Source organism: Daldinia decipiens (assembly GCF_022478715.1).
Source record: "Daldinia decipiens strain CBS 113046 unplaced genomic scaffold F4813scaffold_2, whole genome shotgun sequence".
Taxonomy (NCBI): domain Eukaryota; kingdom Fungi; phylum Ascomycota; class Sordariomycetes; order Xylariales; family Hypoxylaceae; genus Daldinia; species Daldinia decipiens.
Window position 1 is genome coordinate 538,103 of NW_026054545.1, and position 25,883 is coordinate 563,985.

Below are 25,883 nucleotides of genomic sequence, written 5' to 3' on the forward strand. Positions count from 1 at the left end.
GCAACAGGGTGGTCAGGCCAGTAATTGTCGGGCCAGGTTGTTGATCGGTACTACTACTTCAGTAGACCTCAGGTCGCCTTTATTCCCAAGTATTCTCAAGTATTCTCCTAGGTATAGGGTAGGCCATGGAGGTTATGGATGGGCTAACTAGGTACCCGTACCCAATCTAACATGCACAAAATAACGTCTATCTTGATTTAATATCAAGCGGCAATGCCAACTCATCATTGCATGAGGTGTTAAACGTCTGTTCTTCGCCTAGTCGCCTTTGCTGCCCCCGGACCTTGGCCGCTGCTCATTGGCCCGACACCCCCCAAAAGGCTCTAAGTGGTTCCTCGCGCCAATTGGGTTTTTTTAGGGCAGAGACCAGGTTCGCGAGGAAGAAAAGAAGAGAAGAAAAATAAAATAAAAGATGACCGGGGTTGCCTAGGGAGGCTAGCCTAGTTGTGTTCATGCATCTCATTCTTCCTTCACCGACTTCATGGTTCCCGGCCTTTGAGCCAGTCAACTTGTCGAATTTATTTGGTTTTATGTTATTGTTATTGTTGTTGTTTTTTTCGGTCTCTTTTTTTTCTGCACTTCGGCGGGGAGAGGGGGATAAGGATGAGGAGAACCCTAACAGACAAAAATACATAAGTAGGTACCTAGGTAGGTAAGTACCTAGGTAGTCAGACAAAGAGAAGAAGAAAAAAGATAGCTAACTAACCTAACTAACTAATGATATAAGCTAAGCTTTTTTTATTTTTTATTTTTTTTATTAAATTAGCTAGTTAAAACAAATCATTGGTCGTCGGCACAAGTTCGTCAAACGCCGTTAGTATTTCGCTCGCGTCCAACAATTGTCAAATAAGCACCAGCCTTTTTTTAATTTTTTTTTTAAACCTATATTCTAGCTGTAGTTGTTTACTTTTGACTATTACTATTAACCTTTCTGATTCGTCCAATAGATTTTGTGCTTACGTTGTTCTACTTATTTTCTACTTTTGGCACCGGTGCGAATCGCCCATCTCCTCAACCCACCTCTTGGTGCCATGTAAGCCATGTAAACCATGTAAACCATGTAAGCCCATGTAAACCCATGTAAACCCATGTACGTGCCGTCGGCTTGGTCTGATCCAGCAGGTTGGTTGGCTTGCGGGTGGTTACGTTTCTATTTTTCTCTTTTCCCTTTTTCCCTCTCAGTCTCAGATCCGGGGCTCCATCTTCTCTCACCGTTAGGGTGTCTTTTTGGTTTAGGTTTAGGGGACCCCCTCTTTCTCATCTCTCAGGTTCGATCTCCAAGTCCTTGTCATGTACATGGATCTATACTATACATATACATACACATATACATATACCTACAGACATACATATATACCTACATAACTACTACATACGTACATACGTACATACGTACATACATGATACCTACATACTTGCAGCATGTTATACCATACCGTACAGGTGCGCGTACATATCAAAAGCAGAGAGAAAGAGACAGGCATCGTCGTCGTAGCAGCAAAGCAGTATGCACGTACGTGGGGAGGTATCATTATTGACCCTTTTCTGGTCGTCTAAAAAACCGCCTTTTTTCCATACCGTACCGACCTTTCGATGTTTTGATTGAGTTGCTGCTGCATTAGTGGCCGAAGAGGAAGGGGAATCTTGGGAGCTCAGTATCTCTCTCGTTCTCACTTTCTTTACTCTCACGTCGAGGGCCTCTCCTTTTTTTGTTTTTTTTTGTTTTTTTGACCTTCCCCCTCTAGACAACAATCCAGACACATCCCTTCTTTATGGTGCTCCGGGTTAAGTATCGAAAGGGAGAAGACGTGAATGGTAGACCGGTCTCTGGCTTTTCCCTAGTGGGTGACATCTCTTATTATTTCTTTATTCTTTATTCCTTATTATTCTTTATATTTATTAGCTAGCGTTATATTTTATTTTATTTTTATTTCGTTTTTATTTTCCTATTCTGTTCGGCCGAGGCCGTGTATTGGCCGCAGAACTGGTTCCAGTTTCATTTCGCCACTCCAAAATATGCTTACCTCTGCATACATTATCTTTTTCCTCTTTTTACCCAGCTAGGCCCCATTGTCGGACAGGGTTATGGAGGAGAATGGAGGAGAACTCGGACGGAGACAGCGGTACCACATTCTGCCAAAAGGAGCACGGCCAGCACGGCCAGACTTATCAGAGATGATCGTCTAAGGGAATGCATACCCCATGTGTTGCGGTGGAGTTGCCTAGTCTCTCGAAGCTTTATCAACTGGCAACGACACGCGCCAGCACAGCAAGATGGGGTCACACTTTCAAGAGCCGCATCTTCACCTGCGTCTATGTATCGACCTGGTTCCTTTCCGTCCCCATTGTCCCTCTCTGGTTCCTCTCTGGTCCCTCTATGGTCCCTCTATGGTCCCTCTATGGTCCCCATTGTTCCCCCATTGCCCCCTTCAACCTCTTCGACCCCTTCGGCCTTGTTCTGTTTAATTGCGTCTTTACTAGATCCCTGCCCCGCACTAACGAAGTTCAATTCTGCAATAAAGCACACATGTCTCGCCGTCGATGGCTCGTCTCTCTGCACCGCAGCCCCGAATACGTAGCCTAACATCCCCCTTCTTCAACACCACCACAACCACACCTCCTTCGAGTAGTACAGACCTCGTCGACGAAACTTTTTTTTCTCAGTGCTGCCCTACCGCTTCCCCATTGATCCCTCCTAATAATAAAATTCCCTCGTACAGTTGGGCTTGACTGCATACTCAAAACGCGCCCCGGAATCCCATCCCGCGTTCGTAAGCAACACGCTGGGTTTTTTGCTCTCTCCTCCCCGGAAATCCTATCCGTACATACACCCGTCCCGACTTTCTTGGTGGGGGTGTTTCTATGCTTTGAGAGAGAATACCACCCTGCTGGATATTTTTTCTTACACGAGTTTCTGGGCTGTTAAGCATTAAGTTGCTATCGGTGCTGTCAGCAAAAACAATATGGGAGGATTCTACATGCAGTATCTCGAGAGTAAGTCATTGCCTACTTTCAACAAAAAAAGAGCACGTACGCCTCGGCGACTTGCCGTCTCCAATGAACCCAATGAACCCAATGAACCAACCCCACGATGATGCGCGCGGTGGGGCTGGAACAGCGATGTGTTCGTCTCACACACGTGGACAAACCCCCTGCGTCGAAGCTTCGACGCCGCACGAGAACATCGAAGAATTTCCCAAAATACCATAGCTAGCTAGCACTTCTCCGTGTGTTGTTAAACGCCACGTTCCTGACATGGACGGATGTACCTCCACGTCTAATCTGAGGTGTTCGCGATCCGGCTGTCATGCATATGTCATGCTCGATCTCCGTCGCGTCATTAGGGCTGCATATACGCTGCCCGTGCTTCCCGGGCGTTTATTTGCATTTGTTGGCATCGAATAGGGGAGCAGGGCAAGGGGAGTTCCAGGATCAGCAGCTAACTTAGCATCCGATAGGCTTGTGCCGGCGTCGTGGGTGGCGAGACCCTTCGTACGAGTGTTACAGAGATCCCAGTGGCTACACGTGCCTAGTCCTGGTAAATGGGCGCGAGTACCAGACGGACCTGGCATACGAATCGGATCACCTGGCTCAGGAGAATGCCGCCATGAGGGCCTTCATGGTGTGTCGGAACTTTTCTGTCAATGGAGGCATGCTCGCGCGTAACGGGATCGTCCAGGGTCTTCCAGCCAATGAGTCTACCAGACGCAAGAAGTCCCGCCACGCTTCTTCAAGCCACGGCCACACCCAGAAGGAGAGCCACCATAGGTCAGGACACCACTCGAGCAGCAGCTCGACCGCATCCTTCGAGTGAGGGAGGAAATTGGCTGCCGTCCCGACGGATTTCAGCCAAACGCGACCATCGGCTAATTTTGACCAATGGATTACACGCAAGGACAGAGAGGCGTCAAAGATTGATATATATACACGTGGTGAAGCTTCACAGCTTATCCCCAGGCATATTCCGCGGAATACCCTCATTCGGCATATCCCCCGACGAGAGAGAAAGACATCGAGAGACAGAGAGACAGAGACAGAGAGGAGGAGAGAGACAAAAGTTTGCATAAATCGACGAATTACGACTTGACGAATGAACTGAACGAACTTATGAACCCAACTAATAATGACAAATATGGTGTCATCGTCCTGAACAGAGGCTTTTTGCTCGTTTCATTGAAACGCTTTTTTTTCTTCATTTTCTACATGCTATATGAAAAAAGAAAAAAAGACTTGATGAGACCCCCTATTTTTCCTTGGGGCCCGTGGGAATTACAGAACCAGGCCGGTTCAGGAGAACGGATTCTATCGGAGGCAACTCTGCTGTTTAGCGAAACCCTGCTGTTGGGAAGCCATGGTCCTTCTAATCCGCGTATGGCTTCGGAACCGTACAATACCGATCGCCTTATTGGCCTGGCTCAATGGACATTGGTTATTTCGAGATAGACTTCTTTTGAATGCCCCGGACTGTGCGGGCGGCCAAAAAAAACATGTTACGCAACGCGAGACACTCCTTGCTCGCTCCTTGCACCTGTTGATATTTTTTTTTTTCCCTTTGGGCCGAAGCCCCGCTGGCTGGCATTACTCGATTTTCTTCAATCGGACGACGAGAAAGCCAGAAATCGACCGAAATTCTAGAGACGGCATGAAATGAAACGAAAAGGAAAACTGGGTAGAAAATTCCGCGATGGAAATTTAAGCGCGAGGGAAAAGAGAAAAAGAGAAGAGAAGAGACTATCGCTCGGGCGGGCGCTTGAAGAACAAGAACATGGTGATGATGATGATGATGGGCTCTTCTGCTTTTTTATTGTTATTACTATTTTGCGCGGGAAGTTCATAAAATTACGATCTCACGGCTAGATAGATGATGATCATGATTACGAATAGTTACGAAGAATCGAATTTACGACGTCAACGACCTGACGAGATACCTCATGGTCGCAACAATCTAATCTTTTTCTGTTTGCTTGCGGACGTCTTGATGTGATGCGAATACCCGTGATATACATCTGATATAAGGCGAGGAAACGAGAGAGAATCATCTAACTAGATGATGATGATGATGATGATGATGATGCAGAGGAGGAGACGAGGGAATGTAGAGAAAGGAGACATGGGAGGTTGGCCCGTATATGTATGTATATGTATGTATACGTATAGGTCAAGGTCAAGGTCAAGTTAGAGATGAAGCCCTACCGGAATGTTTTTTTCGGGACGAAACGTCATCTAAAAAAAGAACGACGGCTCCCCCTTCCCACACCCCACGGATCATCGTCCCCAACTTTATTTTCCCCGAGATGTCCCAGATGTCCCAGATGTCCCAGATGGTGCTGGTCCCTCGACGGGAGTGCGGGTGGACATGCGTCGTCGCCCTGCTTCTCTTTGTGACAGGCACACGAAACCTGCAGCTCGTGACACAGCGTCTGCCAGTCCGGGACGGGAGAGACAGGCACACTCTATCTGCACATCAGAAAGGCTGGGTAACAACCCTTTCGGTATCTAACCCACCCTGCTAGGTACACTAGCCCCCGGGGACGTGCTGGGTGTCGCACATGATGCCTCTGTTGATCATGTACGTAGTTGGAAGTCGGGGAGATACCCTCTCCTTATCACGTAAGATGAGTACCTAACAAGTTCATCAACACTTATGTACCTAGTTATCTTGAGGAGGAGAAAAGGAGAATACATACTTCAATGATCGATGGCGCTGAGGTAGTGGAATGACACGAGAAGATTCCGGGTAGAGGATAACTCGTATTTATTACAACCGACGTCATATCCACCTGTCATGAACACACCAATACGAGAATACATTAATGACATTAACGACATTAACGACATCCTGAATAAAATATCTGAATGGATATTTGAATTTGCCGCACCGCATTAACCTTCCTAACCACGCCCAGGATAGACTCGCTTCCAGTTCGCAGTCTTACAGAACCTTACAGAACCTTACAAAGGAAGATTGACTCAGTTTCGAGTTAAATAAAACAATCGAGTAGCATGAAGATGTAATGTTCAATCAATCTTAATGCTTCGTATCCGTGGGGTGGAACGGTCCGTGATTGGTTCCCGGGCAGGGCAATAAGGGTACATCTGGTCGGTACCTCCCAGGGCTGCATCTGCCATGCTTTGTGGCTGAAGGGCCGTGCACCTGGCGTAGGTACATACATATGGACATAGCATAGGTAGCAGCAAGAGCGACCAGGCTGGCCAGGTGCAGAGGCGTTAAATAGGCTTTCCCAAAAAAAAAAAAAAATCAGGTGCCAACTCTCGGCCAGATGTCCAGGGGTTTGGGAAGGAGCTAGCCTACCTAGTCCAGGGAGGGGGGGCACGCTAATTTCGAGCATTTACTGGCGCGACGACTTGACTGGCCTAAAAGAAGAAATAAAGGGGGCATTCCGTGAACTGAACACAATTGAACATCAATCTCTCGTTCGACCACCACTTTGAACACCTTGACCATCTTGACCACCTTGACACCCTCCAAGCGAGCAAAGAGACACGAGTGTCCTTAAGTCGTCCTCTTTTTTAGCACCACCAGCTATTATTCACTACATCGACTCTTCGAGAGCATCACCGTCCTTTTTATATTCACTTATATTTCCAACTTCGGCCTATCCCGCGCCGGTATTCATTACTACACCGACTCACTGTCCCGGGTCTCTAATTTCGCAATTGCACTGTCGTTGTTCGCTACTTAAATTGCAAGAGCACTCAGCGCGAGAACATCTTAGTGGTCTACATTCGCTTCGCGACAATTAACGTCTAATTCTACTCACCTGCATCGCCATCATGAAGGGTAAGTGCTATTGAGGGGAAATAAAAACCATATAACGCTTGGGAGACGGACATTGCTAATAGATTATTTAATAGCCCTCATTCTCGTCGGTGGCTTCGGCACACGTCTACGGCCCTTGGTACGTTGGTCAATTTGTTATAATGCATTGTCAAATCGAAAAATGCATAATCTCTCAAACTCGGACCAAAAAGCTAACGGATAGTCCTTTAGACTCTTACCATGCCCAAACCTCTGGTAGAGTTTGCCAACAAGCCCATGATTCTACACCAGATTGAGGCATTGGCTGCTGTGGGTGTCACTGATGTTGTACTCGCTGTCAACTACCGCCCTGAGATTATGGAGAGAGTCTTGAAGGAGGTTAGTACCTAACCTAAGTTATAATATGTAGTCTTTCTTCTTTCACATTGGCTAATATTACGGTTCTCGTAGTACGAAGCCTCTCTCGGTGTCAAGATCCACTTCTCCCTCGAGAACGAACCCCTCGGTACCGCTGGTCCGCTTAAGCTTGCAGAGGAGATTCTAGCTAAGGACGATTCTCCCTTCTTTGTCTTAAACTCGGATATTACCTGCGACTTCCCCTTCAAGGCGCTCGCCGAATTCCACAAGTCACACGGTAACGAAGGCACTATTGTTGTTACGAAGGTTGAAGAGCCCTCTAAATATGGTGTCATCGTTCACAAGCCCAACCACCCTACGCGAATCGACCGTTTCGTCGAGAAGCCCATCGAATTCGTCGGCAACCGTATCAATGCCGGTATGTACATGCTGAACACTTCGGTGCTCCAACGCATTGAAAAGAACCGACCTACCTCCATCGAGCAAGAAACTTTCCCCGCTATCGTTCGCGATGGACAATTACACTCCTTCGACCTCGAGGGCTTCTGGATGGACGTCGGTCAACCGAAGGACTTCTTAACGGGTACCTGCCTATACCTTTCATCGCTCGCAAAGAAGCAGCCCCATCTACTAGTTTCTCCTTCCGAGAGCTACGTCCATGGTGGCAATGTCATGATCGACGAGTCTGCCAAGATTGGCAAGAACTGCCGCATTGGACCCAATGTTGTCATTGGCAAGAATGTTGTCATTGGTGACGGTGTGCGTCTACAGCGATGTACGCTCCTCCCGGGATCCAGGGTTAAGGACCACGCATGGATCAAGAGCACCATCGTCGGCTGGAACAGCGTCGTCGGAAAGTGGGCTCGTCTCGAGAACGTCACTGTCCTCGGCGACGACGTGAGCATCGGCGACGAGATCTACGTCAACGGTGGAAGCGTCCTCCCGCACAAGAGCATCAAGGCCAACGTCGACTACCCATCTATTATCATGTAGTTGATTATAGCGTCATTTTGCGCTCTTCTCGACTGCCCACTTCGATTTTTTCGGCACTTCTTCCTGTGTATAATCTGGCACCTTTTCAACCTCTATTATTTCGTAATAAGTTAGTTGTTCCGCCCTCCGGCTTCGGGCACCTCTCTTCTCAGCATTTTTTTTCGATTCCGTTTCCCAAGTAGGATGGCGTTCTGGTCCGCATGTCATGATAGATGACCGTCATAATTTTGCCCGATATTCCGGCGAGATTTGGGGTCGGGGGAATTGGAGGGCGGGAGTTAGTCGTCTTTATTCTGGTCGAGTTATGCCCGACTGGAACTGACGAGAAGTCGGAACCCTCACTCACATGATGCGACCCTTGTTCTATACGGGTTCTTCGCGACCATATAGAGCGCCTACTTGGCCCATTAGGGGGCATATATACAAAATAAAACACGGGAAAAGTGTCTACGGCAAAGGAGAGACGATGTGGATGAGGTCAGCATTGGACTCTAAAAAAGATATGGATGCAAGAGCACACGACGTTACGGCGATGGGTATAATTGAAATTCTCAATTGGTATTTGCGGTGGCTAACTTAATACGTGGAACTGTCGAGCATGAGCAAAAGCAGCCGAGGACGAACGGGACCGAGAATCGGGATCGTTATTACCTCGTACCGTTATGTGCGAGGGCGAAACTGTGTCTCAGACTCGTCAAGCTGGCCTGCCTAGGTGATTGATCTTGGTGGGTTAGATAAGCTGAGAGAGTATAGTGAGAACAAGAGGAATAGGGGCAATGGAAAAGATAATGACTAAGATGTGATCTGAAGCTTGTGTGATGATTTGGTGTGATATGATGTGATGAGCGACCGAGTGGCGTTGGTAGGTATTTATTCATCCATCCATTCATTCATTTCCCCCCACGGAGGAGCGGTGATGTTTCTTTGGTAGAGACGCTACGTACATGTTTGCCTGGTAGCGATCTACACCGTGGTAGCTGTCGATGCGACGGGCCCGCGGTCACTTTTGTGATGAGGTAGTAGCCGGCTGTTTGGTTGCTCCGAGAATACGTCCGTACGGGATGCCGTTGCGCCGGATCGGGATCGATTGGGTTTCTGCGTTTTGCGGTGTTTACGTTTGTTGGCTGGTTGGCTGGTGTAGGTTTAGTGATGTCGACCAGGTAGGATTTATTTTATTTTGTTAATTATTGTATTTGTGTGTATGCGCGCGTGTGTTTATGTAACCTAGGTAGGTAGGTTAGGTACTCATGTTGATGCTGCTCCTGCTGGTATATTATTCTACTTTTACATCTACTTCTATTTGTATCTTCTACATATAACTACTATACCTAGGTATGTACCTACCTACCTACCTACATCTATCATGCATTCATTCATTCGTTCGTTCGTCCGTTCAGTGTAATGTATACCTAAGCAGAAAAGCAAGAATACCAGCAACATTAAGCTACGTTAAACTCAGTTGACCTATTCGTCTGTATGTAAGTATATAGGTACCTAGGTATATATACAGTGCAATGTAAACGTACCTAGTGTAGGTGTAGATGGAGAAGTAGGTAAACCTACGTATTATTCTAGGTAGGTACAGCACATATAGGCGGGTGTCCGCGCCCGCGCGCAATTACATCCATCCATACATCCATACATACATACTGCCACCTAGGTACCTACCTACCATCAATCCATCCATCCACTCAATCTACATGAACCTTACCTACCTACCTACTTACTTACCTACCTTGCCCGTCTCCCCAGCATTTTCACACGTCCCCCCGTCCGTCCGTCCATCCGTCTATAATTCCTTTCCCTCCCGTACGTCCCCCCCGTCGTATGTACATATTCCTGCTTTCGTCATCTGTCCCAGGTGAAAATTCCGAAGTGGCAATGTGATACCATACACACGAAAAAAAGGAGCCAATATCATGGTCCCGTCTATCCCATCGCCCTTCACATGCTCACATGATAAACGTTAGGCAGTAAACCGCAATTCGGCCTGCTGTACGTATTATCGTGCCGTCTCGTCCCGTGTCCCGTGCTCACTTTCGGTCAGCAATTTGCGAATCTGCGAGTCTGCGAATCTGCGTGGGCGCCCCGTCTCACGGCCGCACATTAAACCGAGCTCGAAACGCCAATTACATGGTTCCGCTCGGCTGCGAATACATAATACGTTTACGCCCGCAGGAAAACTATGGAGATACTGTGTGTTATTATACCTGGGGTACGCACGACTAGCATTACTATGTAATTATACCCGACCCTCCTACCCTTTCGCCGTACCATTCACGTCCCCTCCCATCCAACCTCCCGCATGTGCGACCTTTTGTTTTGCTACGTACAAAATCAGGTAGGTTAAATTTGAAGTAAAAAGGTGTGTAAGCTGCCTTTCCCTGCCTCTGCCTGCCTGGGTACTTACACGCTTGCCTGCCTATATATGACATGCATGTCAGGGCATCTATTCCCGAAACAACATGTCCAATGCAAGGAAATGGAGGTCATTGCGCCCGTCGAGCGCTTCGTGCATCCAGTGAATGACCAGATATCATTCCTAAGATCCACTCCTACCCGTCACACTCCATTGTGACTTATAGTTATTAATGAGAGGGGGCGCCAACTCCGACATCTGAAATTTTACAGCGTCGGTTTCCTGAAGATGTCAGGCCTGGAAGTTTCATTCTCGTCATCAGAGAGATCGTCGCGGACCCATCCGCGACTCATCTCGACAGCTCTCTCCCAGTGTTGGTACATGCGCTGAGCTTTCTTCCGGTCGACTCTGGGCTCGAAAACCCGACGACCTGCCTTTTTGCGTGTGAGCTCTGTGAGCTCCTCAAAGCTGGACCAGCAACCTTCGACAGCTAGGCCGGCAGCAATTGCGGCACCCAAGGCCGTGGTCTCACGCATTGCCGGTCGCTCCACGCGGATGCCGGTAACGTCAGCTTGTGTCTGCATCGTCAGGTCCGAGTTCGACATGCCGCCGTCAACGGCAAGAGACGCAAGCTTATGGTTTGAATCTTTCTCCATCGCTTCTAAAATCGCGCGAGTCTGAAAGCAAGTAGCTTCTAGTGTCGCACGTGCGATGTGGCCTCTTTGTGTGTGTTGCGTTATTCCGACTGGAACATGATTAGCGAGATGCTTATCTGGATAGGTTGAGGCCTGTCAAGGCCCGTCGAGGCTATTGATGAAGACTTACAGAGGGTACCTTTCGCATCGTCAATCCAGTACGGTGCGAATAGACCACTGAATGCGGTTACAAACACCACCCCGCCATTATCCTTGACGCTCTCAGCCAATTCCCCAACTCTATTGGAGTCTCGAATAAATCCTAAATTGTTCATTAAAAACTTTACACCGGAGCCGCCCACCGCTATGCTTCCCTCCAGGGCGTAAACTGGTTCCCGGCCCTTTCCAAAGTCGAATGCGACCGTCGCCAACAAGCCATACTTGGAAAGTACCGGCCTGTGGCCTACGTTGTATAACAAGAAACATCCAGTACCATATGTGTTCTTGGCCTGGCCTGGCTTGAATCCGCATTGGCCGACGAGCGCGCTGGCCTGGTCACCTAAGCAACCTGCAATTTTCACTCCGGCCAAGGCGCCGCGGCCAATAGTACCGAAGGCTTCGGGGTCTGACGATGGCACAATCTTGGGCAGTGTAACCTTGTTCTTGTCAATCCCGAAGAAGGAGAGTAGTCTGTCATCATACTGCCGGGTGTGCAAGTTCATGAACATGGTCCTACTCGCGTTGGTAGTGTCCGTGACGTGGATATTCTTCTCCTTACCGTTTAGGCGATAAATCAGCCAGCTATCTACGGTGCCAAATGCAAGACGGCCTTCTTCGTAGGCATTTCTCACGGTCAGGTTGTTCTTCAACAGCCAAACCAGTTTTACGCTGGAGGGATACGTGCTTAGAGGAAGACCGCATAGTTCGGGAATGGCATGGGCGCCGGGGTAGTTCTTCAAATCTCGGACGATATCTTTGGTTCGGGTGTCTGGCCATGCGACAGCATTGCATAGGGGCTCGCCAGTGATCTTATCCCAGCATACGGTGGTTTCGCGCTGGTTTGTGATACCTACAGCTTTTATTTGGGACTTGGAATAACCTTTGAAAGCAAACTGTTCAATGGCTCTTTCGATACAAGACTCGACAGATTTGAGCAATTCTAAAGGATCATGTTCGTGCCACCTGCGTTGCGAAAATGGGGCATTAGCTCATGGTTGATGTAATAAGGGGGGCAGGGTGACGTCAATACCCCGATTCAGGATAGAGATTTTCAAATTCGATTTGATGACTAGCGACTGGGTCCATGTGGCGATTGAAGATGAGAAAACGCGACGACGTGGTGCCCTGGTCTATACTACCGATAAACCATTCCGACGGTGCACGTTTGCTAGTCCATAGACCGCCGCCGTTGGAATTGCCATTGGTATGTCCATTGGTGTTGCCGTTGGTATAACCGTTGGCACGCTGACCATTGATATAGCCATTGGTGCGGCCATTGGCATAACCATTGACATGACCGTTGGTCAACCCGTTGGTCTCACGGTTGTCTCCCATTGCACTCTGGTTGTTGTTACGAATGACAACTGGTGAGATAATTACTGGACAGCTTGATGGTGTTGAGGTTCGTTCAAGGTGGGAGACGGCGTGAGGCAATTTAGCCTTATCCTAGCAATATGGATCGAGATGACGTGCAGTCGGCTCAAAGGAGGCCGAGGTATATCCCGCGACGGGAACTCGGTTTATAAAGGGTACCTTTGGTATCTTTGGTATCTTTTGCTGCAACGGGGCAGTGGCTATGGAGGGAACAAGTCGGCAAGAGGATATATGATGGGTATGATGGGTATGATGGGTACGAGGGGAGAAAGAGTAAGAGTAGGAGGAATATGAGGAGAAGAGGAAAGATAAAGAAACGGAAGGGAAATAGTAATAAGAGGAGAAAGAGCAAAAGGATAAGGACGTGGATGTGGATGTGGCAGTGGCAGTGAATGGGACAATCATCTTGGTAAGTGCGAGTAGATCGCACAATGTCGCACTTACGCACTTACGTATGTATTGTACCTCAATTGTACCGATCTGAACCGGCTGAAGCTTCTTAGCATGCGAATTGAACAAAGTGCCAGGTGCCTAATGCAAATTCGAGGATGCAGGAAAGAGCAGGGGTGTTGAGAGCTACCGAGCCGTGTATCTGAGGCAAATTTAGGGCCATTAAGAGAGCTTGGATGGTATGAACGTATAAGATGAGCAAGCGTATGAACTGTATGGGATTCATGGGATTCATGGGAACTAATGGTAGGCTCGTGGAAAGTGGAGAGTGGAGAAAGTTTGGAGGATTGAGGGGAACATTATTGGATGGGTTTAAGCTAATTTTGTTTGGTTCGAATTTTGCTGACAAGATATATACATACCTACATACCGGCACGATACCGGCACGGTTGTAAGCAGGACCTGCCTAGATCTGGGCTATCTTAAGAAACCTACATATAAGGAACCGCCTAGACCTTACAAAGCGCTCTTTCCTCGAGTTTATGGGCGAATGAGTGTATCGATGCGTCCTTATGAGAGTGTCTTGAAAAAGAAAAAGAAAAAAAAAGATTCCCCACCTTCCCAGCCAATCTTTCTATCGTCTCGGGATGGATTGGTGGAACATTCTCTTATGGAAGGGGGAGGCTCCCATTAGCTCATCGTCCCTTGTATTAGAGGGGCAAGAGAGGTCACTAGGTCAGCTTTAGCTGCTAAGGGGCGCGGCGCTGGAAATTTGGCAATCCATTCTCATCAAAGAAAAAAAACCCCCCAAAAAAGGTCGAGCCGAATTTTGCCCCTCATTACTCATTTCTTTTTCTTTTTCTTTTCTTTTTTTTTGTCTTTCCCATGTGAAGAATTCCCTAGGTTAGGTTAATGTTCTAGTGTTCCATTACTCAACAGATTTTACTATTCTCGTCAACCTCCCTCTCTATCTTACATAGCACGCAACACGCATAGCTTGGCCAGCGTGACCTTTTTTCTTGCATTCCCTGCCTAACGGCCTAAGATTGGAACATGGCAGCATCGCAGCATGGGGGTCCCTCTCGTCTGAGCCTCCGAGGTAGGCGGCCCCTGGGATGCGGTCAAGCACGGTTTGCCTGCTCTAGACCAACACTCGGTGATCTGTGCGAGGGGCCACTTCACGATAATCACATCCGCGTGATAAAAATTTATTTTTTTTGTTCGTGACCGGCCACCGGGCGCGCGCATAATCACTCATTATCTATGTCTGGACGTGGGACCCAAGGTTGGCCACGTATTCCATTCCTCCCGTACATAGTATACGTCAACGATATTGACGATGCATTCATTCCCTTGTCTCCCACCCTTTCCGAACAAAGCCTCTCTCTCCCTTTCCCTTTCCCCTTCCCCTTCCCCTTCCCCGTTCCCCTCCCCATTCCCCATACCCCATTTCCCTTTCACCCTCTTTTTCCTTTCCCACCTCCTTTCCCCTTTTTTCCTTAGTCCACGTGCAACCAATCCTTCCACCGCTTAGAAATTATATTTCCATGAGCCATTTATCTAATGCTCGGCAACGTGCCAAAGTAACCCCGAAATTAATAAACCAATTTTTTTATTCCCCCCCCCTCCCCAGACCCCGTATCCGTTCCTATTGCCGTCGGCCTCGTGTCGACCAAGATTAATTCCATTGGTCTAAATGTTATGGGTTCTGCCGTCGCATCTAGCCTCAATGCCGGAAATTTGTGGGACTTGCCGCGGTCGGGAGATCGTCTGTCCAACTTCTTTTCCGGTCTTTGTTGTGGGGCCGAGGCCCGGAGGGGGTTATCTATGCTGATTGTTTGCCCTGATAATTGACGGAGCAAACCTCGTATTATGCATCTTTCATCTCGTGCATATGACAGCCCTGGAGTTTCATGTCCGGGTGTACCCATAGGTACATATTGTTTCACATGGGTGGATGTCTCGACCAATTGTATATGTAGGAGGGATATGCAATAACCGAGCTCAGGTTATCTTCCGTGTGTTCCCTTATTTATTTTTTCGTCCTTCGCACCTTCGCATCCTCCTTCGCATCCATTTGCCTTTTTCTTTCAGGCTCATTCGTAGGTATTTGGTGTTCAGTCGAAACTGCAGGTTTCGGTGGTGGTTCCGAATAGTATTATACGCTCACCAAAGGGACTTGCAGTTCCGAGCATTATTATCAATATATTCCTTCCACAGGTCTTTTGTCCTGAAGTCCGTCCACCAAGCAATTCCCTAGGGTTTCCAGCATTCTGATATCTAAGAGCGACAGGACTACACTTCTTCGTCTCGGGCTAAAAATGTTGTTCGTGATGCCATCTGCAAGAGTAAGCATCACTTTTCGGGCCAAGGTGATGTTTTTGATCGTGAACCATTGCGGAAATATATTGTACGTAGTCAATAGGGTTACACAATCGACGATGATATTGGCCAGTTTCGCGTGCACTCAAACTGATTCAGATTTCGGTCCCGAATGCATTTTGTAAGAGTGAGAAATGCCTCTGCAGTGTGCCCGAAGTCGATAATCCGTCGCTCCAACAATACTATCGAATCTATGCTGATTCGTATTTCGTGATATAAAGCACGCCGATATGACCAAGCGGTGGGCGGCTGGTAAGTATTGGTAGAGTAGTAGAGTATATATGATATATATACCAATTGTTAAGGTCTGCGAGATTATCTTGTTGTCATTCACAACCTTTGCGGAATTCTCCATCAAACGTGTCGAATTTGCTCTCTAATTTCGCCATCGTGTCGAGTTTGTCTTCTATTTGCTTGCTTCGATTGAGTTGTTGCTCCTGTCTATCAAGGGTATTTTAAGCAAGAAATTCGGAGCCTTGAAGATTGTTTTTTGATTGGGTTGTCGTGATTTAAAAAAAAGCTCTTGTGATGCTGAAGGCGTCTTCTTTGCCTTCCCCATCATCTAGATTGTCAAGTTCCGTAATTTTGTATTCGTTGTTTGACTTGTCGTCGATGGCATCGCCCATTTCTCCTATATGGAGCACATCTAATGTCGTAGCTAATGTCGTAGCTAATGTCGTCTATCCTTTTCCCTTGGTATTTTCTCGTCTTGTTGCCGCGAGACATCCTCTTTAAATATCCGGTTCCGTTCCCGCCCACCGGAATGGTGGGATTCGTTCCTTCGCTCTCTCGTATGTATATTTTTGTTATCCTTTTAGATTGCACCAGCAGTCAAATCCTCTCCCTCCCTCCAATTGACCGCTTCTTCGATCTCAACTTCCTCCTCAAGCGTCTCCTGTCGTCTCAGTCAAAGGGAGATTCCTTCTCGACTATAACATTATATATGCTTACCTAAGACTTGTTTTCCTCTTCGTCTTGTTCGTCTTGTTTGTCTTGTTTGCCTTGTTCGCGTTTTAAGGATTCGACCATTTGTTGGTGGTACTGGCGATGCTGTTCGAGCTTTTCTGCCGACATGTTGCTGTGCATGTCGTCCTTCATTGTCGCAGGTCGAATAGCGCCGGTGAAGTGGTCTTTTATGAAAGGCACCATCTTCCCTCGGTTATAATCCCACTGAAATCCCAGCCTAGAACCGTTGGGCATATTACGGAATTTGAGCGCCAGCAATTTTTGTTGTTCTTTTTTTCTGCGGTTGATAGCCTCTGAGTTCTGCATGGGGTTGTGGTATTTGGGCGAGTTTTTGTTGCGGCTATCGCTCTCCGAGGTAGAAAGTGTTGAAGGCATGTTTATGATGACTTCGTAGTAGTAATACAATTTACTGTCTAGGTTGTTATTGGTAAAAGACTGGCCTAATATAGGGAAGATGCTAGTATAGAGTATTACACGAGAGATGTATTGTTGTCGTATTAAGTGTTATAGCTTGGATAGGTAGTTTAGTGGCATGAATGTTTGTTGTATCGTCAAGAAAGTAGTAATGGTAGTATCATTGGTGAATGATGTTGTAGAAAGGATGGACGTTAATTTTAGATGATAGAAAGTCCAACGACTTGCTTTTATACCTGAGAATCGAGGAGGATGTTTTATATTGGGGAGTCATTTTGACTGAGCGTAATGTCAAAGTTTGCTCCCCCAACGCGTTGGCGTTATAGTTTAAACACGAGGTATTCGGACACGGTAGTGTCTAGTTTAGTTTTCTGGTATTTGTTAAAGTCTAGGGTTGTATAATTTTTGGGCAGCCGGGCAAGAATCTTTACAGGAAAGAGGAAGCTGGGGTGGTATACATAATTGGTATCCATCTCATCAGGAATCAACGCTACGACTATGTAGTTTAACCAAGCTTGAGTATACAAGCCAGCAGTTACCTATACAACCTATCCTACTATCGAAATCTACAACATCATACTGTCCCTATTGATCTGTTGTTGCTTCTGAGAAATCACACAGCGAGTACCTACCTAGGTACCTACCTAAGGTAGTCATCAAAGTAAACAACCATCCGATATTTCGAAGATTCCACAAAGTTACCTCAACATGTAAGCATAACCAGTGACTAATGGACTAATACGAACGCAATAAACATTCCGAGCTTATAACATGACGTTGGAAGTTTAAGATACACGCCACGTCACTTATAGGATGTCAACACCCTATAAAATTTGCTGCCGGTGGCTACATAGCCACTCGTAGAGTATATTCACCTTCTCAACAACTTAAATAGGATGGGTAAAAACCACATGCGTGTACTTTTATACTTAATTGATGAATCTGCTTTCTCCGAGGGAATAGGTTGGGTACCTAACCCTAAAGAATATATATAAATAATATTTCATGATATTCCGTGCGTCTAGTTTAGAACACGTTAAAAGGTAAACAGTTTAAAAGATCTAGGTAACTAGGTACTAATCATAATAACGAGGAGCAGGCTATTTTTCTACTTAACCTATGAGATCTAGAAGTATGCTCTAGACTATCCACGAGTGCAACAATAATCTTCTCTCTATCGACAGTTGAGATGCGATATTGTCGGAATGGAACCGTATGAGTTAGTCAGGTCATAGTTTTCTTGAATTCCAACCAGAAGCTTACCCCAGGTGACAGAGGTACTTGAAATATAGGAAGTGTCCGTATGTAAACTCGCTGTCCCGTCCGAGCTAGGTTGGTTGCCATTGGCACGTCAGCTCCTGTCAAATTATAAGCAAGTAGGTAGAAACTTAATAGCCGCGCACACGCCAGGACTAACGGTATAGTGTGACGCTTTGATATCGAAAGCAGGATTAATACGGATGGGGGACCGAACGACGTCAAAGCAGCTGTCATCCCTAAGTAAATCTAAGCTTACAATATACTTCCTATTAATATCAACAGAGATTCTACACGAAGCTTAACCTAGAGGAATGTGTTATCTAATCCCTAATTAATTCCAAGTCGTCCTGGGACATCGGCGATAGTATCCACAAGGACACGACGATGCCTAACGGGCTATGTGGGAACGACCCAATATATTTTCTAGAATCTTTTTGCCTCTGTAATCATACACGTGGCCTCGATGGTGGCGTTGAGTTAAATAATAATGCAAGTTCGAATTTTACTGCAACTATCGAACCAATCCGTAAGTTTCCGACGCTCCTCTTGCCCCTCGATGGTGGTCCCTGGGGGCGATGCAAGTCCTAAGCGAGTATACAATACCTTATCATCCACCCCCTTGTCCTCCTTGAGGATAATGCTGATGGGTGTTGGAAACTCGCACGTATCGGCTATGCGCAACATAAGCACGGGCATTTTCTCCTTTGTCTGTGGAAAGGGCTCGCAATCCACATTAACTTCAACATCAACGGCTAACTCGGGGTGCAAAATGCGGTAATCCTCCGAGGATTCTTGAGAGGACTTGCAAAGCGTACACATGATAGATTCTCCGCGTAATGTTAGCTGCCCTCCAGTAGCTTGCCCAAATTGGTTTCCGTCCGTGTACTCGCAGCTTGCGTCCAATACCTCCACATGTGGCTTAAGCGGTGCTGTAGAGTCGTAAGCAACTGGGCCAGGGATGGAGGCCCACGACCAGGTAGGGGCTATGTAGTGTTCTGAACGTTGTTGGGATTTTGGTTTATGCTTACGAGCCCACAGCAAATCCAGCCCAAGCGATTCATGCCAAAGCCCAGCAAGATATATCTTGTTCTGATGGACGGACTGAGTCTGCTCTGCGATGGCCCCGATCGCCAGAAGTCTATCGGTTTGGTTGGTAAGTTGCAAGTCCGAGTAAAATTGAACAATTCTACGCCACGTCTTTCCAGTATCACCCTTTGAGAGCTTGTTTTTCGTAGTAAACCTTATAGCATTTCTAATATATTCGCTATATCTGGTGGGGGATTGTTGTGAAAGAGGCGAAGTGTTTACCAAGTTGTTGACATGCAGCATCTTCAAACTTGATGGGTTATACGGCCTATCACCGTGGAACCCGCACTCACAGACGGATGTTGAATAACATTCCCATATCAACTCGTATTTTGTGAAATATAGAATTCGAGGAGAGATCAATCTTTCTTGGAATGTCCAAGCTCGCTTGAAAAGGGGCTCTGTGCGATGATTCAAGTACGGATTGGTGATCTCTGGGAAAGACTGCTGCGCATATAACTGGTACTCTTCAGTACCGTGCCGGATTTTACCCAATTGTAGCTGTTTTTCAGGGCCCAAGCTAGAGAATAGCCCCTTAGAACTGTCCTCGGCATGAGATGCGGCAATTGTCAAGAACGCATTCCGATAAACATGGAACATTCGGCCAGCCTCCCGTAACCAATCTTCGGGGTCTCTCTGGATGATACATAGTGAGTCAATCCATATATAGCCGATACCAAGTTTGCGCGTAAACAAGATGGCTTCTTGAAAGCTCTTTGGAATCGTGTTCCAAGGAACATTTTCCTTCTGATCCAAGACGTTTCCCTTAGTAGTCAGACACTCGGGTAGCTTTAAGCCCCAACAGTGACTGAGAGCTACATAATGTGAACCATGAGGTACTTCAGAGTTGTCTATCAGCCTTACCCCGTCGTTACTACCGGTGATAGATATGAGTCGCGTAGGAAGAAACGAGCTGTCTCGCATGTGGCAACGTTGGTGACATTGAGAACAGGTTGATAACTGGTGCTTTGCCCATTCAAAGGCGGCTTCTGATGCGGTGTTGCCGGAGACAAGGGAGCCGTTGGGTATTCCTAATAGGCTCCTCTGTTCTAAATGCAGAAGGAAAAAGTTCCACTCGACTTCGTCTTCTTCCAATAAGGTATCTTCTAGAAGAACACAGGGTTTGTCCTGATTGGTCCACAGAGATATAGTCCATCGATCCCGATCTAGGTTTTGCTGCCGTTCAAGCAAACGGTCAATTATCTTGCAACAGATACACAGCGAATTCTCGGGTCGACTATATATGATACTTGGTTCATCCCCGGGTGTTGGGACTTTGAGTAGGTGTTCGGGATTAGCATCCCACCCACATTGCGGGCAGACTTCTCGTCGGTCCCAGAGCCTTTCTAAGTTACTTAACCAATTCCAATACTTTGGTAGCACGATTGTGTCCTCTGCATCTTTAGGACTAGTTGGCGCTTGAGATATTCTGTTTAGAAACTCGCTCGTGAAGACTTTAATGGTGTGATACATTTTAAGTCATTGAAGTCAACATGTTCTATAATAACTAATACGAGTTAATTGATGGTTTAGGTGCATATTATTTTGATTTCAGGTCTTAACATATAATGGACATAGGTACTTGTATTTATGAGTCAGCTAGCACGTGATAGTTACCTGAGCAATCATATAAGGTTCCTTATCGAATAAGCCGCTTGCCTCGGTTCATTTTAATGGATAAGCCGGGGTTCGTCATTGGGTTGTTTTGTCTCCAGCCTCAACGCGACAACTCGACAACTCTTACCATCTACATACAGTAATGCTTCGCACACACGACAGCTTTCCCTAATTATCATCAACCACTTGCCATGAATATTCCTTGAGATTTGGCACTTTAACAATGGCAATCCGGGAGGACGTCGTGGCCTCTGCGGTCAATTGTAAGTATTAACCAACCCAACCACTTGAATTATTTGATGTTTGGGATAGGAGCTGGAGAAGCATAACTGACAAATTGTGTTCAATTACGTAGTCTTACAAGACCCTAATGTGATATCTTCTCCCATCGAGAACAAGCTGTCCTTCTTGCGATCAAAGAATTTAACGCAAGAGGAAATTGACATCGCTTTCGCGAGGAGCGGCTCATCGATAGTTCCTGTTCCTGCTTCATCCTCACCATCACCATCACCATCGCCATCACCAGCGCCCCCCGTTCCCGCCCAGAACCAGCCATACTACGGCCAGTACCAAACGCAGCCTTACGGATGGCAAGCACCACCAGAAGTCCCCAAGAGGGATTGGCGAGATTGGTTCATTATGGCCACTGTGGTGGGCGGAGTTAGTTACGGATTATATACTGTTTCCAAGGTATGGCATCATCATTCCAACTCAGGCATAAATAAACCATTGAGATCCTAACCTCGGTGTCTAGCGTTACCTTTACCCCCTAGTCTCACCCCCGACACCGGAGAAATTAGAACAAGATAAGTCGATGGTGGACGAACAATTCGAGAAGGCCTTCGCGACGCTCGAGCAACTATCGAAGGACACAGAGGAGCTAAAGGCCTCGGAGAGAGAGCGCACCGATAAGCTCGACAAGGTGCTAGATGAGCTGGACATATTCATGCGAGACACGAAATCCGCTAGCCGACGACACGAAGACGAGACGGACCGACTACGCGAAGAGATGAAGGCCTTGAAGGGGATCATCCCCAGTTCTATGACTGCGAACAAGGAGTTCACGGATAACCGATTGAAGGAGATCACCACCGAAGTCAGGAGTCTGAAGTCTCTCATCAGCCAGCGAATGAGCAATTCCAGTAGCACTAGCCCGGCCCCGCCGTCTGTCAACACGAACGGCTTCCTTAAGCCGACAGTCAGCACCGTTGCGCCCCCTACTGCTAGCGGTGCCTCGAGCCCTGGTGTTGATACGCTAGCAAAGGATCTCAGCGACGCGAAGCAGTCGGTGCAAGACGAGAACTCGCCTCAGAGCAGCAGCAGACAAGACTTCTTCTGGACGCGATCATCGCCTCTGGGAAGCGGCATACCTCCTACAAAGGCATCGATTCCTGCGTGGCAGCTAGCAGCGAGCAAGTCGGACGCTGCCGCAAGCAATTCGCAGAACGAAGCTGGACCCAGCTCTAGCTCTTAATTACATATATAGACATACTTAATCATTACTTGTTTGGCGTTGTTTTGTGATTAGGGATTCTTTTAGTTAAAAAGGAAAGGCATTTCCCCGGGTTAAGCAGTATATTTGAATGAGGACGAGCCTCGATTGACATAATGGCGCGGTTTTACATGATGAGTCTCCGGGCACAATGTGTATGTTTAAGGGCCTCGATGGATAAATGAAGCTGATTTCATAATGCCGCATATTGTGTTTTAAATGATCCCTGTGATCCCTTATCCTAGTTACCTCTTACATGTAGGTACCTAAACCTAACCTTATGTTGTAAAAGTGACACTGCATGTTCCCGTTGAGTGGAGGACGCTATATGCGCTATGATCAAAACGGGTGTATGCATGGTAAGAAGTCTCTTCTTTAATAAAGCAATTCCTTGAAGCTGAAAGTAACGTATTTAAATTTTGTTAAATCTGAAGCTGCCTTTCACTTAGTTAATACATATGAAAGTAATAATGCGCAGTTGAAACTCTTTGATGAAATCCCCCCTATTCAGCCAAAAACCGAGTCTTGGAGAACGCCACCAGCAATGACAGAGTGGCGACCCAAGCGTATCTATGTACATAGGTACTCGCATAGAATGTGTACATAGTACCTGCCGCTCGGGGTGCCGAGGCTTACCTTTTCCCTGCAGCGTTCCATCGTTGCATCCGGAGAGTCGACATAGTTACTTATGCTATGTACGCAAACTCATCGCATCTTAACAGGTACTGCGCTTTAATTAAAAATTGATCTTTAAAATGGGGATTAATCCGAAATCCTTCCGAAAAAGCGTGTTTTTCTCTTATTTTAAGGTATTTTGTTTCTTTTTTAGAATTTTAGAATAGTTTTTTATTTGCTTTAACCTTTATAACGCTATCCCTAATTTAAAAATTAACCTTTAATTAAAGCGCAGCACCCGTTAAGGTGCGATAAACTTGCGTAAACAGCATAAGTACATAAATTATCAACTATCGACTTGCTATACAGGGGTTCATAAAAACATAAAGGGGAATTGGCATCCATCGTATGTATGCGATTTATACACAACGCTTTGCATAGATATATTAACGTACATATTGGTTTCTGTTTGTCGGTCAGTCTTAATATCGTCACCGTATATTCTTCTTTTACGCCACGTAGGAGCGATTGATAAGAAATCCTTGCCTCCCGACGTGGACTACGGTCCATCGAAGGCTATTTTCCCTCGCGCGTATACTTTCTAGTGTCACGACGATCTAACCAGGTTACAGACATCGCCATGCCTGACTCTACTGTCTCTACTGCCGACAAGAAAAAGGCTCCTGGTGGGCAGCTTGAGCTACTCTGGGTTATCCTGCCAAAACTTCCCTTGATCGTTAAGGTCATTCTGTTACATCTCATCGGCGGGTCCGAGACCTCTCGGTATCGGGATCTCAAGAGCGACGTGACCGTCGCGCTAATACGGTCGTTGATTAACCCATCAAAACCGAAATCTCTTTCCGAGGTCCAGGCCATGACCTTGAAGGACCCTGGCGTCAAGGGCAAGTTATGGGTTAGCACGGTGGCATCTGAGCCCCCTCCCGAGCGAGGAATTCGGGACGCCCTGTTAGCAGTCATCGACGCTTTGAGCGAGCCTAGCGTAAGAGGTACGGAGCCGTCGTTCAAGATACCAGAGCTCGTTCCCGTCGAGGCCGAATGGACGGGATACAGAGCTGCCGCATCTAAGAACTCGAAATCACCGGAGATCTCAGAGGAGCAGAAGTACCACGAGATGATGAAGGAGTGCAAGAACTCAACGACGATCTTGTACTTCCACGGTGGCGCCTACTATCTGTGCGATCCGTCGACACACAGATTGCTGATGAAGCGATTGACCAAGCTGACGGGTGGTCGCGCGTATTCGGTCAGGTATCGACTTGCGCCGCAAGACCCGTTTCCAGCTGCGCTATTAGATGCCTTCGTCTCTTATTTTACCCTCCTCTACCCGCCTCCCGGGTCGATACACGAAGCTGTTTCTCCCGGGGACATTGTATTTGGCGGTGATAGCGCGGGCGGCAACCTCGCTCTGGCCCTCCTTCGAACGCTAATGGAGATCCGCCGCCAGAACCGCAAGATCAATTGGTTTGGCGAGGAGCGAGAAGTGCCCCTACCCGCCGGCCTTGCTAGCATGTCCCCATGGATAGATATGGTGCAGAGTCTGCCTTCGTTGACTAGGAACCAAAAATGGTGCTATCTTCCTCCCCCAAGGCTCCTCTCGGAAGAACATCAACCACCGGCGGATAGCATATGGCCGGCTAATCCACCCCGAAAGCACGTTTACGTCGACGATGAATACATACTTCACCCGTTGGCTAGCTTGCAGATGGATGATGGCACCTGGGAGGGCGCCCCGCCCATGTATATCTCCTGCGGCTGGGAGAGCCTCGAAGACGAGATTAAGTACTTCGCGTCGAAGCTCACCAGGGACGGCGTAACGGTGGTGTTTGAGGAGTACCAAGCGATGCCGCACGTGTTCGAGGAACTCCTGCCCAAGCTCCCCGAGTCGCAGCATAACCGAGAGGGCTACGCGAATTTCGTCAAGGCCGTGTGCAAAGACCCAAAGAGCATCAAGCCGTCTTATACGGCAATCAAGGCGAAGACTCTAGAGGAATTGGAAATATACGTGGACAAGCTGACCCCGCATAGCGACGAGGAAGTAAGGGAGCTGGCTCGACAGAGAGTTTCCGTACAAGAAGCACCTGTTGCGCCGGCTCCTGATGTGCCGTCGAAGTTATGAGCTCTCGACTTAACTTGTTAGTGTCCTTGGCTTTGCAGGTATTTATAATGAGGAGGGTTGTAGACGATGTGTATGTTTTTTTTTTATGTCTTAAGTATAAATGGTAACGACCGAGATATATAATGTTAGTTATTTAGTTTACGGATGTATTTCTCCATTATTCTAGAAAGGAATAGGTCTCGTTTTGAAGACTGGAATACCAAGAATACGACGGAATTCTCCTGTATATTTATAATAAAAAAGAAGTGCATAGGTATAGTTAGTTTGGGTTTCACATAAATGTCTAGAAGATACATACGAACTCCCCCAACCCAGCGGATATAGGCTCAGGTACATACATACATAGCACAACCCTGCTTACGTTACTTCAACGTTCCGTACCTTAGGTACTTACATGTGTATGGTAACACAAGAAGGTACCTATGTTGGTAGGTGAGGTGGGTACTAGATCTATGTATCCAATGTACCCCCCCATGAAAATTACTAGCTCAAGTACATAGCCAATGTAGAGATGTAAAATAATTAGTACATACATAGCGCCTTCTACACCGACCCGCATATGTTTCACAGCCAAATCTTTAAGAGATAGGTTACTCATATTTAATAAATCTTCCTCCATACAAACCACGAGACAACTAAGGTACCACAGCAAGATCATCACGTGGGTATCTCCTCATCTGCATGATATTGCACACACATCGAATATAGAGGAGTAGAGGGCGCCACTTAATCACCATTCCTCGGAGTTATAGTTACTTCATGTTGGACCATACGCGTGCAAGCCGCTCGACTCATACCTACAAAAC

The 25,883-nt window shown here is 47.0% G+C and overlaps 8 protein-coding genes across 8 annotated transcripts; 5 read left to right on the forward strand and 3 right to left on the reverse strand.

The window, feature by feature from the left end:
- The first annotated feature begins 991 nt into the window (after window positions 1–991).
- F4813DRAFT_99399 (uncharacterized protein) lies at window positions 992–1,865 on the forward strand. The gene has a single exon (XM_049249114.1). The coding sequence runs from the start codon at window positions 1,089–1,091 to the stop codon at window positions 1,536–1,538; it is 450 nt and encodes a 149-aa protein (XP_049104099.1). The 5' UTR covers window positions 992–1,088; the 3' UTR covers window positions 1,539–1,865.
- A 1,098-nt stretch (window positions 1,866–2,963) lies between these two features.
- F4813DRAFT_384847 (uncharacterized protein) lies at window positions 2,964–3,814 on the forward strand (the record flags this gene model as incomplete). The annotated part of the gene is made up of 2 exons (XM_049246163.1): window positions 2,964–2,994; window positions 3,459–3,814. The coding sequence occupies 2 exons, from the start codon at window positions 2,964–2,966 to the stop codon at window positions 3,812–3,814; spliced, it is 387 nt and encodes a 128-aa protein (XP_049104100.1).
- Window positions 3,815–6,573: 2,759 nt separating this feature from the next.
- On the forward strand, window positions 6,574–8,205 carry F4813DRAFT_99405 (mannose-1-phosphate guanylyltransferase). The gene is made up of 4 exons (XM_049249115.1): window positions 6,574–6,802; window positions 6,877–6,920; window positions 7,013–7,159; window positions 7,232–8,205. The coding sequence occupies exons 1-4, from the start codon at window positions 6,796–6,798 to the stop codon at window positions 8,129–8,131; spliced, it is 1,098 nt and encodes a 365-aa protein (XP_049104101.1). The 5' UTR covers window positions 6,574–6,795; the 3' UTR covers window positions 8,132–8,205.
- Window positions 8,206–10,756: 2,551 nt separating this feature from the next.
- Window positions 10,757–12,679, reverse strand: F4813DRAFT_384849 (glycerol kinase; the record flags this gene model as incomplete). The annotated part of the gene is made up of 3 exons (XM_049246164.1): window positions 10,757–11,235; window positions 11,316–12,307; window positions 12,375–12,679. The coding sequence occupies 3 exons, from the start codon at window positions 12,677–12,679 to the stop codon at window positions 10,757–10,759; spliced, it is 1,776 nt and encodes a 591-aa protein (XP_049104102.1).
- A 3,699-nt stretch (window positions 12,680–16,378) lies between these two features.
- Window positions 16,379–16,905, reverse strand: F4813DRAFT_396849 (uncharacterized protein). The gene has a single exon (XM_049247867.1). The coding sequence runs from the start codon at window positions 16,829–16,831 to the stop codon at window positions 16,442–16,444; it is 390 nt and encodes a 129-aa protein (XP_049104103.1). The 5' UTR covers window positions 16,832–16,905; the 3' UTR covers window positions 16,379–16,441.
- Window positions 16,906–18,346: 1,441 nt separating this feature from the next.
- On the reverse strand, window positions 18,347–20,749 carry F4813DRAFT_343589 (HET-domain-containing protein). The gene has a single exon (XM_049241553.1). The coding sequence runs from the start codon at window positions 20,687–20,689 to the stop codon at window positions 18,608–18,610; it is 2,082 nt and encodes a 693-aa protein (XP_049104104.1). The 5' UTR covers window positions 20,690–20,749; the 3' UTR covers window positions 18,347–18,607.
- Window positions 20,750–20,903: 154 nt separating this feature from the next.
- On the forward strand, window positions 20,904–22,668 carry F4813DRAFT_343590 (peroxisomal membrane anchor protein conserved region-domain-containing protein). The gene is made up of 3 exons (XM_049241554.1): window positions 20,904–21,096; window positions 21,189–21,523; window positions 21,588–22,668. The coding sequence occupies exons 1-3, from the start codon at window positions 21,057–21,059 to the stop codon at window positions 22,305–22,307; spliced, it is 1,095 nt and encodes a 364-aa protein (XP_049104105.1). The 5' UTR covers window positions 20,904–21,056; the 3' UTR covers window positions 22,308–22,668.
- A 434-nt stretch (window positions 22,669–23,102) lies between these two features.
- Window positions 23,103–25,415, forward strand: F4813DRAFT_343593 (alpha/beta hydrolase fold-domain-containing protein). The gene is made up of 3 exons (XM_049241555.1): window positions 23,103–23,346; window positions 23,402–23,415; window positions 23,573–25,415. Exon 3 carries the CDS (start codon window positions 23,581–23,583, stop codon window positions 25,075–25,077), a length of 1,497 nt encoding a protein of 498 aa, XP_049104106.1. The 5' UTR covers window positions 23,103–23,346; window positions 23,402–23,415; window positions 23,573–23,580; the 3' UTR covers window positions 25,078–25,415.
- The last annotated feature ends 468 nt before the right edge of the window (window positions 25,416–25,883 follow it).

Coding starts and splice junctions, on each gene's coding strand:
- F4813DRAFT_99399 (XM_049249114.1), top strand. CDS start 1,089: ATGTACGTGCCGTCGGCTTGGTCTGATCCAGCAGGTTGGTTGGCTTGC.
- F4813DRAFT_99405 (XM_049249115.1), top strand. Junction 6,921..7,012: donor GCACACGTCTACGGCCCTTG/GTACGTTGGTCA, acceptor ATAGTCCTTTAG/ACTCTTACCATGCCCAAACC. Junction 7,160..7,231: donor TGGAGAGAGTCTTGAAGGAG/GTTAGTACCTAA, acceptor CGGTTCTCGTAG/TACGAAGCCTCTCTCGGTGT.
- F4813DRAFT_396849 (XM_049247867.1), bottom strand. CDS start 16,831: ATGCCTTCAACACTTTCTACCTCGGAGAGCGATAGCCGCAACAAAAAC.
- F4813DRAFT_343589 (XM_049241553.1), bottom strand. CDS start 20,689: ATGTATCACACCATTAAAGTCTTCACGAGCGAGTTTCTAAACAGAATA.
- F4813DRAFT_343590 (XM_049241554.1), top strand. CDS start 21,057: ATGGCAATCCGGGAGGACGTCGTGGCCTCTGCGGTCAATT. Junction 21,097..21,188: donor CGTGGCCTCTGCGGTCAATT/GTAAGTATTAAC, acceptor TCAATTACGTAG/TCTTACAAGACCCTAATGTG. Junction 21,524..21,587: donor GATTATATACTGTTTCCAAG/GTATGGCATCAT, acceptor CTCGGTGTCTAG/CGTTACCTTTACCCCCTAGT.
- F4813DRAFT_343593 (XM_049241555.1), top strand. CDS start 23,581: ATGCCTGACTCTACTGTCTCTACTGCCGACAAGAAAAAGGCTCCTGGT.